This window comes from Emydura macquarii, unplaced genomic scaffold (assembly GCF_026122565.2).
Source record: "Emydura macquarii macquarii isolate MOO-44397 ecotype Brisbane River unplaced genomic scaffold, CSIRO-AGI_Emac_v2 contig_767, whole genome shotgun sequence".
Taxonomy (NCBI): domain Eukaryota; kingdom Metazoa; phylum Chordata; order Testudines; family Chelidae; genus Emydura; species Emydura macquarii.
The window spans coordinates 1372803-1386771 of record NW_027130904.1 but is presented as its reverse complement, the minus strand read 5'-3'; the positions used below and the strand labels follow the sequence as shown (position 1 = coordinate 1386771).

At 37.8% G+C, this 13969-nt stretch overlaps 1 protein-coding gene across 2 annotated transcripts in view; it reads right to left on the bottom strand.

Annotated features, from left to right (window-relative positions):
* GLIS3 (GLIS family zinc finger 3) overlaps positions 1 to 13969 on the bottom strand; it is a 258961-nt gene that overhangs the window by 42365 nt on the left and 202627 nt on the right. For both annotated transcript variants that reach the window (XM_067543059.1, XM_067543058.1), the window contains exon 7: positions 10982 to 11123. In XM_067543059.1, the coding sequence (XP_067399160.1) occupies positions 10982 to 11123 (142 nt within the window). The remainder of the gene's footprint in view (positions 1 to 10981; positions 11124 to 13969) is intronic.

The following is a 13969-nucleotide window of genomic DNA, read 5'->3' as shown; positions in this document are numbered from 1 at the left end:
CTTGACAGTCCAAAAGGAATTCACTCTTCTTTCCCCACACAAAGTAAGGGAAGCCTCCTGCATATAGAGCCCTTTGCTAATCTCAGGTGTCAATGTCTGGGTGCGGTGGAGTCATGGACTCCACAGGTTGGCAGAAGAAGGGCTTGATTGACTTTATGGATGCTATGGAGCACTGTTCCCTTCAGCATCCATGGAAGAGGACAGTCTCCAAGTCACGCCATGTTATGTCTCACAGCCTTGACAGACTCAATGCTACAGGAAAGCAGGAAGGGGCCAGCATTTGGCCCTCTGATATCAGATGCTTATCAGTGGGAAAATATTTATGTCCATTTCTAGAGCACTTTATGACTGGTATCTAAGCACATGTCTATACAGCCACTGGGTTGTGTTATTCCCATCTTGGGTAGACAGATACGTGCTAGCTCTACTTTAGGTAGTGCACTAAAAACAGCACTGTGGTGCAGTGGCACAGGTGGTGATTCAGGCTAGTTCCCGAATACAACCCTGTCGGAGGGCCTAGATACATACTTGGATGGCTAGCCCCAGCTACCACCCATGTTGCCACAGCCATACTGCTATTTTTAGTGTGCTAGCTTGAGCAGAGCTAGCACAAGTATGTCTGCATGAGCTTGGAATTACACCTACCAGTACCAAGCTGGGTAATGCACCTTCCACCTCTTGCGCATACATACCCTTAGATCTGAATCTCTAATTTTTCAATATACTGTACAGTACTATAATAACTTCCAAATTACGTGGAGGAACATTAGCATCATTACCTGAGAAAACAAATCTTTCTGTTGTGACTTTCTCTTCAGTCACTGCTTTTCACTGCCTGATCTAAGTTAAGCACGCAGTTTGAATAGCGTGAAACTTAGTAAACATCTGTGACAACAAACATTTTTCTTACCTCCAATTTACCATAAGCTAGATCTGCATAGAAACATTCTGAAAAAGGCTTTAGTAAACAAAGTGTTCCTCATTACAGTCTTTTTCCTGTTTCTTCAATAAATATGAAAGTCAATATTTTGTATAATAATCCAACATAAATAAAACCCATCAAAAGAAATTCCCAGGAATAAATACCATGAAAAAGCTATTGTTCCCCTGTGATCCTTAAGAAGCTCAAGTTACGCATAGTTTCAAATAGATAGCTTTTTGGACTTGAATAGGAACCTAAGATTGAGTTACACCTTTTTAGGTCATCTAATTTTGGTAATTATATAGGGAAAATTCATGCTGCCATTTTCAGAGTCTCACCACAGAAGGATTTACTAACATATAAAGATTATCCAGGAGGCATATCTCTTCATGCAGATTTTCTCTGTGTAAAGCTGCATTCTTCTGTATTCTATTGACATCCAATAAAAAATGAAGTGAATGGAGGGGAAAAGAAACCTGGCTTATGAATAAGAAAAAAAAATCCAAATCATTCTCTTAATGGAGCAAGAACCCTGTAATTTAAAGGAACATTTTTAAAATGCAGAATTACCACCTTCCTTCTTGCAAGCTACCAACAATGGTATAATTTATTATCATGGGTTTATTACTGTCATATCAGTGCTCTGTCAATCTATTTCTGCCCCAAAATGCCTCTCCTCCTACCCATGCCCACAAAGATTTTGAGGCGGGGTTGAAAATACTTTCCACTTAGAAAAGACAGTGTAAGCCTTTCGTTTTGTGATTTAGCTTTAATTAAAGTTGCACATTTGATAATTTACTAGTGTGTTTTTTTAAATCACTATATTTAACATTCCATTTGTATATGAAATAATTATATCATCCTTGTGAAGAGGATATTTGGCATCAGAATAGAAAACCAGACATTCTTCTCCTCCGTCCCTCCCCCACTGCATTCAGTCCATGTTTCTCCCTTCCCCATGCCCTATCTTTTCAGCTCCCCTTTCTGTTTCTCCATGTTCAAAGGCCCAGATTCTTCTCAAAAGTATTTGGATGCCTAAGTCCATCTGATTTCAGTGGGAGTTAGGTGCCTAAATATGTTTGAGGACCTGGGCCAAAATCCTTTACAAACAAACATTAATCTTCACAACCTGGGGGGTAGATTAGTAAGTATTATTATCTCCATTTTACAGCTGGGGAAACTAGGCAGAGAGCTTAAGTAACTTATCCAAAACCACAGAGAAAGTCACTGGAAGAAGTGGAGTGAGAGCTCAGGGTTTCTGATATCCAAGGCCTATGCCCAAACCACTAAACCATATCAAGGAAATCAAATAAAAGCTAGCAACATGAGATTTACAAACCTAGCTTCCCAAGTCTTTTTTGCTTTTCTCTGATGAGGATGTGCCTGGCATTTCTTCACTGAAGGTCTTAATGCTCACCAGAGATTTGGAGGCAGTCCGCAAGTTGAAAATGAGGCCAATCCTCCTCCTTTATTAATGATACTACCAGATCGCCTGGGTGTATGGTCTGTCATCCCGGAGGAGCCAGGCAGTTGTATTCTCCCACAATAAGCAGGAATTTTTTTTTTCTCCATAAAAAAATCTTCTGAAACTCAGTTTTCGTGACACGTTTTGGCTGTTTGGGTTTGAGCTTTGTGTGGTGGTTGGGTTTTTTTTGCTATTAGTACTAGGTGTTTCCTGTCAGAAGGCAGGCAATTTGGCATATTTTAATATTTGGCTCTCAGGTATACTACTCCCACTGTGGAGTATTAGCTCTATCTTCACTTAGGAGGTAGGGGAAGAGATAAAATAGCAGAAACTCTTTCCACCGCCATAGGAAAGCCAACCTGATATTTTAATGTGCCACAGCCAGTTGCTGGACGAGGATGCTAGTGGCCCAAAAGGTCCCTGGGCTCACGCTCTGCAGCCCAGGGAGAGGGGTAGGTTTCAGAACCCGAGTACCAGCCTGAGCCCAAATGTCTACACTGCTATTTTTAGTGCCATAGTGCAAGTCGCGTGAATCTGTAGATCTGGGCTCTGAGACTTGCTGCCATAGGTTTCTGCTTGCCATGTACACGTAATATCAGTAGCAAAATAAAATCTGTCCAATACGTACTGCAGTAATGATGAACCTACTGTGATGCAATATGTAATATGTCAGGGATGTCTGAGGAGAGTTAAAGTTCATTGTCTAGACCCTTCAGTGTTAGCAAAGGATCACAGCTGGTTTGTTGCCTGGAAGACGTTTGTTAAGTCTACTCTCGGATATTTCCAGTGATTGGCAGCTGGAACAATTGATTAAACGCAGCAGATGGACATACTGGAAATTCTTATTACTTGTGTGATTAAGAGATGGTGAAATCCCCAAAGCAATAAAGTTTGTGGTCTGGATTAAAACCTGAGGTTCTTGCTCCAACTGAGGGTCATTACATCATATCCTTGCCTGACTCTTACTTGTTGTGTGGATTGTAGTTTTTTTCTGTTTTGGTTTTCTCTTATCATGAAGAAGGGAAATAGAAATAACTCAGTTGTCTCTTGTTACTTTACAATGGCAATGCTAATTCACCAATACACTTAAGCTTTCTTTCCCTCACAATCTGAATGAAAGTAATTACCATGTAATTCACATAACACCAGCAAATGGCATCAAAGTGGAAATAGCTACCTTAAGGCTACACTAAGAACTAAACTTCTAAAATTCAAAACTAAAGCTGGAGAAGAAAGGGGCAAATCTGAAGGAAATGTATGCATTGTGCATAAAATATGGAATGTATTAAAGTTAATTAGTCCTTGCATAGGTACACAATGGGCCTGATCCTGAAAATAACTCTCATTTAATAGGCACCTTTGGTGTAAGAGAAATTCAGAAATGAATCTCAAAAATATTATTTCGAGGTAAGGTGAGGGTCAGATGTGGCATTAGGCCCAAAGTCTGAAACATTTAAGCATATGCTTAATTTTATGCACAGGAGTAGTGCACTGATTTTAAAGGGTTTACTCACCAGCTCAAATGCAAGCATGATCGTAATAAGTGTTTGGAGGACCCAGGCTTTAGCAGACTATTTCAACTAGATCTCACTAAATAGTAACAATAGTAAACAACCCTGATTTATGAATACATATAAATAAAAAAAAAACATCAAGTTTGGTTTTGCTACAGTTAACGGCTCACATTATGCATAATTTGAAAGTATTTGTATAGCTGTTGGGTATTTGTGAAAATGTTTGTGAATATGAAATACTAGCATGAATTCTTGACTATTCTAATCTCCTAATTCCTGACCTTGACAAATCCCATTTTGCCCCACGTAAATCCATTCAAAATGATGCTCACAAAAAGCCTCAGAACAGAAAAGAATGAAATGTCATAACTGCCAGAAGCTGGGACTAGACGACAGGGAACGGATCACTCAATAATTGCCCTGTTCTGCTCATTTCCTTTGAAGAATCTGGCATTGGTCACTGTTCAAAGACAGGATACTGGGCTAGATGGACCATTGGTCTGACACACTATGGCTGTTCTTATATTCTTAAATTAAGCATGTATAAAAATGTTTTGTAGGATTGGGCCCTATGATATTACTTAGATATTTAGAACAGTGCTTCACAACACTGTCTTCAGGGCAATGTTGCAAAAATCTTCAGCAGAATCTCATTACAACAATTCTGTCTTTCTGGTGCAAAGAAAATCTTGCAAATGTGAACATCTGCAGTAATTAGCTTACTTCATTTTAGAGCATTGGAGAACGTGTAATTCATGACATTTTGAGAGAGAATTTATAAATTATACATTTTGGTTTATTTTAAAATGTGAAACTGTTGAATTTTTGCCACATATGGGCACAATGAACTTAAAAACTAAAACATTCTATATCACAGCATTTAGGATTTTTGACACAAGGGATTCTGGGATATGGGGCACAAAATATTTTAGGATATAGGGTCGTAGTAGAAAATTCATGATATAAAATTGAATAAACCAGAAAGACTAAGGTTTATTTAAAATGACAACATAAGGTTAGATCTACAAAGGGGGACTTACACTCTGCATTGCAACACCTAATGTTTACTGCCCAGTGGATTCCATAGCTGTGATTTAGGCATCCAGGCTCCTTATACAATGTGTGGGGAGAGCTAGGAACCTAAGAATGAGATTCACAAAAGCCAGCAAGCTGAGTGGGGAGCTGCCTAAGCTAGCCAACAAGAAATGCAGAGGAAAGTGATGGGGCCTAAAAGCCCTGCTCCTCAAAGGGAATTAGGTGCCTAACTCTGGGCCAGAAGGAGGCCTCCACATGTGATTCTCAGCCATGAATACTCTCCTGGAGCTAGGTGTCTAATCTGGGCCAACCCTTTCTCACATAAATAAATAAATAAATAAATAAATAAATGAGGAGATAGTCCCAAAAGTTATGAACTTGCTTAAGTGTTTGCAGGCTCAGGCCTTCAATTATTCTGAGTCAAAGTCTACTTCCCTTATACCAGTGCAACACAAAACAGAATTTAGACCAAGGAGAAATACATTTCCAGCTATTGGTGACATTAGTCCTAAACATGCAGTTTATATAGAAAACAGTAAAAATAACAAGTCTTCTTAAAATCTAGAGGATTTATAAAAATACAATAAATCTTTACATTTTAATAATTGCTTAAATATTATAGCTTATGAAAAAAGTTTGTTAGAATTATATATTTTATACTATTGTTATTATAACTGTTTTCCTATGAAGAGAACAGGAAGCATGTATATAATAGTCTATAATAGTAATTTCATTTTTGACTGTTTTTACTTCCCCTCCCACCTCCAATAGAAGATCCATAATTATACTCCACTGCATTATTAGGATGATGATGTTCTATTTAAACTTCTCATGTCACAAATCAGAATAGGTTTTCATTTTAGGCCCTAATACTGCAAATTTCGATTGATGTGCTTAACTTTAAGTATGAGAAGTTTCAATGAAATCAATGGGACCACGCTTGCTTAAAATTAAAACACCTTTGTACATATTTGCTGAATCAGGGCCTTCAAAGGTTAAGGACTTGTCTACACACAAACACCAAGCTGAGGTGTGTGCTATGAAATTTTTAGTGCATGGTAGCAGGGTCCAGATGGCCACTAGTGTGTGGAAAGCTAGTGCACTGTAGATTTACACAGTGGCTTCCCATGCACTAAATCTCCATGTAGACAAATCCTAAGTCATTTTTATGCATGATTATACTTTATGACATAACAATAAACTAGTCTCAAAGTTTTTCACTTTTGCCATTTCTTAAAAGAAGAATAAGAAATAGTCAAACAGTTTTTTGAAGTAAAAAAAAAGACTAATGACTTTACTAGAGCATTACTATGAATCACAAAACTACAATGGTTTTGAAATAAAAACCCATTTATCTCATTTTCTAAAGCTAATTAAATGTAGGGATACTTAGGACCTTTAAATATGCAGCTCAGCTTTACAATTCACATCTAAATGAATGTTTAATGGACTAATTGCCTGATTTTCAGAGATGCTAACCACCTGAAATCACTGAGAGAGATGTACATACAGCCCCTCTGAAAGTAGCTTCGAGCTTTAAAGGGACACTCTCAGCTTTCAGTTTGTAAATTGACTCATTTGAAATGATTCCAGTTTTTGATAGAACACCTTTAAATATTACATTCTGAATAAAAAACATATGTAAATGTTTTTCTGCTCCCCCGTTGATGCTTATAAATGTCTTTTCAGCATGGAAGAAACTAACTGAAAATACAGGGAGAAAAGTGAAAAAGACTATAAACAAAGTGTTTTCAAATACACAAAGTAAACTGGGAAAACTAGAGAAAAAAATAAAATTTCCACTAATTTCTTTAAGTTATAGTTTTCTTGGGCAATACTTGCAACTTGAGGAGGTACAATATTTTCAAAGAGAAATCTGATTTTCAAGTTGACAGTAGCCCTTCAAGTATATATTTTGTGCATCTCTTAGAAGTAATTAAAAAGTTCCTTGCTTTTAAATATCTATAAACCATTAAAATATCTCCAGTTGGTAAAAGTTTGATTAGGGCCCCAGTGACAGAGACATGTATATAATCGGAGAACAGCACAGACATATTTCTACTGATATGTGATGTGAAACAGTTTACAGTAAAAGTATAGACTATTTTCTGCTTCAGATTGTCTCACAACTTTTTCCTCTCAATTTGAGAGTGAGATCATTGCTGCTGCTTTCATTTCTACTGTAACAGCAGCTTCTCTAAGGCACCAGTCAGCTTTATAATGATTTTCTATTTTCTATTTGCAGCATGAATAATTTTAATACTGCCATTTCCCAAAAATCCATTTTCTCTTTTATTGTTATTTAATTTTTTCATGAAGGAGATCATTATTTAGCAGCCTTGATAAGTAGTTAATGAAATCATTCTTTCAAATGAATTGGGTGGCTGTCAGAATGAAATGACATGGCTTCATCTATCCTTGACATAAAATCCCAAGCTAATTGATGGGAAAAAAGCAAACAAATGTGTCAACTGATTGATAGATACAGAATAAACAAATGTGTTAGGTTAAGGAAACTATTAACTAAAGAGAAATTACAGCTCGTAAAAGCATGCTGATTAACTCTTAGTTTACAAGAATTGCTGCTCAGTAGGAAGAAGACAAATAATGAGAAATGAAAAATTACTGATTTCCTCCAGGAAACCAAACAATCAGCAATATTGCCAACCCCAAGCAAAAGTCGTGAATCAGGCTGTATTATATTATGAGATAGGACTGAAAATCAAGTGATTAAAAATACATTGTATATTTTTCACTACCTTCTATTTTTTTCTCTTTAAGGGAGAAGCTGCCTGCCCCAAAAGGTTCAAAATTCAAAACTTAAATGCACACATACAAAAACTGGCTGCTTGCAGGGACTCCACTTTACTTCTCAATCTGGTCTAGCATTGACTCTTATTACTGTCCTGTCACCTCCCCTCCTGACTCCCTCCACATCCCTCAATATGCCCCCTCATATTCTTCTATCCCTCACACACATCTCTTCCCCTATTCCCCATCCACCTCCTCAGTCTCTGCCCATATCTCACACATTCCTGCTCCTCGTCATTATTTTCTGCACCTAGAGTCTCATCTTCCTCTTTTTCACTCTACATTCCCATCTTGCACCTACACTCTCCTCTCCTGCCTCCTTACTTCCCCACATAACTGCATCAGTCTGCACTTGGCTCCTCAAGTCCATCAGGCATCTTCTGAGTCTACTCCCTGACCTTCAGATCCCCTACCACTTCTCCTCCCTGCCTTCCACATGCCTCACATTTTCCCAATGATAGAGTAGAAGGGATGGCTATCTTGCCTTATCGGAAACACTAGGGCATTTTTACTTTTGGCAGCCTCTCGTACACATGCAGATACTGTTGGGGAAAGGCAGTCATCTTGACTGAGAACAACTTGTGCCTTCAGTCCTCTTGACAATAAAGGGAGCCATGGACAATAAGCGTGAAAATTCATGATGATAAAGCAGTAGAGGATTATAAAAAGCTAAAAAAAAATTACCCTGAATAGCAGAAGACCCTTGATAAAATCATAAGATTTGGCAACACTAAGTTTCTTTAGCTAACAGTTTTCCTCCTAGGCTTCCAGTTTCTGTACTGGGTCTTGATCTAAAGTCTATTGATAAAGTATTTTGGATTAGGCCTTAGTGGCCCAGCTGCCTTTCAAACTTGTGTTCCATCACACAACCAATGTATTACTAGAGCTTAAATTGAAAGTAAACTGTTTATTGTATATATATTTTTGCATATAAAATGTCCTGAGCTGAAAACCTACTAAGGTTTATAAGTGGTCAGTAGTTTCTTGTATCAAAGAGCTCAAAAGGGGAATTTACTCAAGTCGTCACCATTATTTTAAAGGTTTGAGATTCAATATGGATAAAGCACAGAAGTTTGGATGCTTATGCAAATCTCATTGGTATCTCATCCAAACTTCCTGAGTCTACAAAACTGAGCTAGAAATTAATGAGATTTCCAGTGTTTCTTATTTGAATAAGGCTGAAAATATTGATTTTCACAGTATATTGTCACTTTTGCTCCCTATAGGGTCATGCAAAAATGAAAAATAGTAAAAAAACAAACAAACAAACAAAAAAAAACCTCATGAAAGATGCTGGACACAGAGGCCTTCCATTTATCCACTGTTCTAATAAAATGTGTAGGGAAACTACTAGCTTTACCCTGTGCCACTATGATCCTAAGAAACGAGTTGCAAGGGAGAGAGGAGTTCATTTTCGATGTCTATTTGGTCTTTGGTTTCTCTGCTAAGACTGACAAAGAGAGTGCTAAATTGTGTCATTTGTAGTGTGGACAACTGTTGACTAAGAACTGGACTGAACTCAGTAATTCATTTGGCCTAGGACATTAACAGTCACTGGACACTAGAAACTTCTGGTCACTCCCTGCACTGGATTTGAATCAGCAACCTGGAGTTGAAAAATTCAGCAACACACTATGAGCCAGATTTGTAAAAAAACTCAGAAGCTCCCACTGAGACACCTTTGTGAGAATGTGCTGAGCTCTTATGGAACTCTGGCCCTGTTTTGTCCCCTAAGTCAGTAAGTCACCCATGAAAGATAATTTTGAGGGGAAAATAACCAAACCTTTTCTTTCCTGAAAAAAAGTTTACATTTGTATTCAGACAGATGAAGGTACATCAGATCAAGTGTTTCATTCAAACTTCTCCAATACCCATCCCCTCTTCAGAGGGCAATAAAAGAGAATCAAATGTACACAGAACTATGTTAGTAAAATTATTATGGTTGAGATTCCATGTACACAAATGTAACTTTGAATTTTGACATTTCCCTTAACATTCAGATTCAATGACATTCAACAGGCTATGTGCATTTAGGCATTAAAAGTTAATGTCATAGGCAATAAGACAAAATACTTCTTGTATAAAAAGGCCTTGAGTTGTAGTCACAATGGAAATCACAACTTTCAATTATCTGACTTTTCTTCATGTAAATCTCAATCATAATATTACACATCAAACACAAATAAGAAGAAACTACTTTAAAAGTACTATATATTTCTAGGACAGCGTTAGCAAAAACAAATTGAGAACTGTCATGATTGCATGTCTTACAGCAAAATAAAAATTACACACACACACACACACACACTCTCTCTCTCTCTCTCTCTTCTCCTCCCCCCCTCCCCCCCCGCAAGTGGCTATTTTAAATAATGTTATCCTTCTTATAGTAAGATTCAGCTAACTCTTTGGCTTGCCAATGAGGTTTTCAATTAGACTCTCAGCTAAGTGAGAATGAAGACTGTAGGGAGATGCAACAATATTCTAGCTAACATTGAAAAATAGGTGTCTTTGCTGTTATCTTGATACTTCATACTAAGTTCTGAAATATCATCCACTGAGTATTATAGATGATCTTGAACTCTGAAAAATATTGTCACTCTTATTTTCTTAGTATTTCAACATTTGTTGAAATTTGAACAGCTATAATCACTGCAAACCAACATCAGTCATTTATTTGAGAGTGAAATTCCCAAACACATAATGAAAACTATAAAAAGGGCTTGTTACAAAAACAATATAGATATGTTTATTGATATTTACCTACATGACAATGATATATTTACCTATATGACAAATGTTAATTATACATTCTAACAAAATACCACATTTAACCTAATTTATATACCTTTATTAGAGAAATTATATCTAGCCCATGAATAGTAAAGAGGGAAACATTACCCTCAGTTCTAAATCAAACTGAATGATTTTAAGGTGCCTAGAAGGAATGGGTGAATTGAACCTCTGGCAGAAGTCCAATTCCCATAGAGCAAACATATTCCTTAATGTGGTATGTCTTTTCATGAGCAAAATGGGACCTACCAAAAAAGACTTAAATATCAGATACTGACATATCTTTCTAATATACTGTACCTTGTTCTGTCCATCTCAGGAGAAGTTTAGAAAGCAAAAAGAAGTGGATTTTAGAGTTTTCCACACCGTAAAAATCTCAGAAGTGTACATCAAGCATACCTAATTTTAAATGTTCTGGGATCATTTCTTGTCTCTTTACTATACCTGTATAGATGTCATGAGCAGGCCCTGGCGATCGTCCCATGGTATTATCTGCAGCATCATGTGGTGAAGGGGCTGGTTGGAGATGCTGGATAGTGAGGCAATCGCTGAGGATGTCCTGGTCAAGCTCTGAGCTTGATCGCAACTGAAGCACAAAAGATAAGAAGAAAAACTATCATCATAGGAAAATGATCACCAAGATTCTGGGCAGTGATAATGAAGAAATACTGAAGGGTTAGAGGAGTAAACTGAGTGAGAGAGATTCTTCTACATAGAATCCTGAGAAATGACCATTCTATTTCAGCAGTGGTTCTTAAAATATGGGCCACGAAGCATCCTGTTGCCCACAGAAGGAAATATTCGGAGAACCAAGTGATGGAGATTGGGGCGTGTGAGCAGAAGAAATCAAAGAAAGATGCTTTTTTTTTTTTGCACAGTGTTCCACAGAACTGAAATATTGGCTTGACTGCTGCATAATACAGAAATTATCAAATGGGTTCAACATTTCCTCTATCAGCATGGAAGTGCTGTGTACAATGTAAACATTTGTAAGATGTCTTAAAGCAGTGATTTCAGCCTGTGGATCTAAAGGGCTGGTTCACACTGACTGTGCGATTCGGCGGCAGTAGATGGGAGTTACGCAAACTACACAGAGTAGTTTGCGTAACTGACGTCGACTGCTCAGCTTCCCTTCTGCTACGCTACTTGAGGGGGTGGACTTACTCAGTCGACTTCCTGATCAATTGAGCGGGTCTCACTGACCACTCAATCGATCCTGAAAGATCGATCTGGCGGCGGCAATTTTGCCGCCATCAGTGTAAACGTAGCCTAAAGACATGTGAGGTTTTGGTACCCCTATATGCAGCACTTCTGGGTTTATGGGCCTGATTTTCATTTACACTAAGACCACTTTGGCAATGTAAAGTGGCCATAAAATGGGTGGGTATTATAGCTGAAGCGGTGTAAAATGGCCTTAATGTAAATGAGAATCAGGCCTTGTGGATCTAATCAGAGCACCTTTCATTTTGTGTGGTCTCATGAGAGGCCATACAGCGAGTGCTAAATAAGTGGACTATAGAATCCAGGATCTAACCCAATTCCTCCAACAATCCAGTGGAGGAAGACAGGGAGAGGAGAAGCAATAGAGGGAGAGAGAAACATCCCTGTCCCTCCCACATTCAGAAATGGGGAACCAGGGAAAGAGGCAACAGTGTTGAATGAAATTTGGAGAGCCACAAAATAATCACAGTACAAGACGCTGATATTAATTTGTGATTTCATCATGTTGCGCCAATAAGCGATGACACTGAGTAACTGACATAACATACAGGCAAGGCAATGTCAGAATTTCGTGCTGGGATTGAGCTGTTAGTGGCTTTATGCAATCGGTTTAGGGTTTCCCCAGCTCTTCAAGGATGAGCTTCATTGTCTCAAAGCCTTAAAAATACACTGAATCATTCCCCACTCTGTTAGATCAGCTTTAAGCAGCATGATTCTTGCTTCATATTGCCATGACTTACTGACTTAATTGGATTCTCAGTGGTGTAAAACTGGGGTTATGGAGTGTAGAATCAGACCCATATTTTCAAAGCAGCATGACTACATTAATCATAACAGAGACAAAGAACATTTAAATCTTAAATGAGGACGACTGTGATTAGTTCAAAGCATTTGCTCAGCCTATATATACTGTACATTATTTTCTCTCTGAAACAAAATAATTATGCAATAGTGGTGCTTAATATTCCTAAGTGTAAAAAATCTTTCTAAGGTATGTATGTTTTTCTGAAATTTATCTAAAGTATACCGCATAGGAAAAATTGAAGGAAAATATCAAGTTTAGTATAAGTTCTGGCAATCGGTTCTCATTTATCTTCCATTTTTACAATCTGCTCAACGGCCCACATGTTTTTCCTACTGTAGTCACACACCCCATCTGCTTTCTATTACTTACTAGTTCTTATGCCTTTACTGCTATCTGTAGTAATATGGTCTTTTATTAAATTAAATGCATGTGTAATCCTGGGGCCAAAGATATCCAAATTCCTTTCATCCATATTCTTCTTAACATAAGAATCACAAGTGATGCTAATTTTTATGAAACCTGAGTCATAATAATAATAAAATAAAATCATAAAAACAAAGACACAACCACTCTTTTCAAGAAAGATCTCAAGGCTACATTTACACAGAGTGAAGATTTCCAGAGGTCCCTTTGTAAAATTGTTTGTTTGCAATTCACTGGTCCTTTTTACTTCATAGCATGAAACTGGCACCATAAGCAGGTGCCATTATGGGAGTCAACAGAACCAAGAGAAGTTTGGTTTGGGTATTTACACATTAGATATGCAGCTTAAACAGAAATGTCAACCAAACATAGACAAAGAACATTACATACATTTCTCTCTATTTTGCTTTGTTTGAGACACGTGTTTTCTATCTGGCACTGCGAATGATTCCCTCGGGACAATCAGTGCTAACATAAAATTTTCTGTCCTGCCCAGCGATCAGTATTAATTCTTAAAAAAAACTCTGAATGAAATCTGTACTCTGATTATCTGTCTGCAGACAGTTCTGAACCTATGCATTTATCTCCCAGAAAGAGAACATTCATTACATTCAACTCACATTTGGAAGGGTTTCTTCACTACCATGAGGACTAGAAATATTTGTTTTTAAATGAAAGCTTAGATTCTGGAGAGAGGTGGATTCCGCATTAAATTGCACAGTTGCACAACGAAACTATAAAGGGATCAATCATGAGACCTACTGCACACCTTCGCAAGGAGCACCCTTTCTCCTCCATGTATACTACACCGTGTGGATGAGATGAGGAGAGAAACAGTTGCCACTGGTCTGCTATTTCCCTTCCGGTAAAGGTGGTTAGGAAGTGGGCAGGAATGTCTGGGCAGCCTTGTCTCCACCCTACTAATGCCTCAGGGAGTGCACCAAAGTCATTGCAGGGAGGGAAGTAATCTGTGCCAGTAAAAG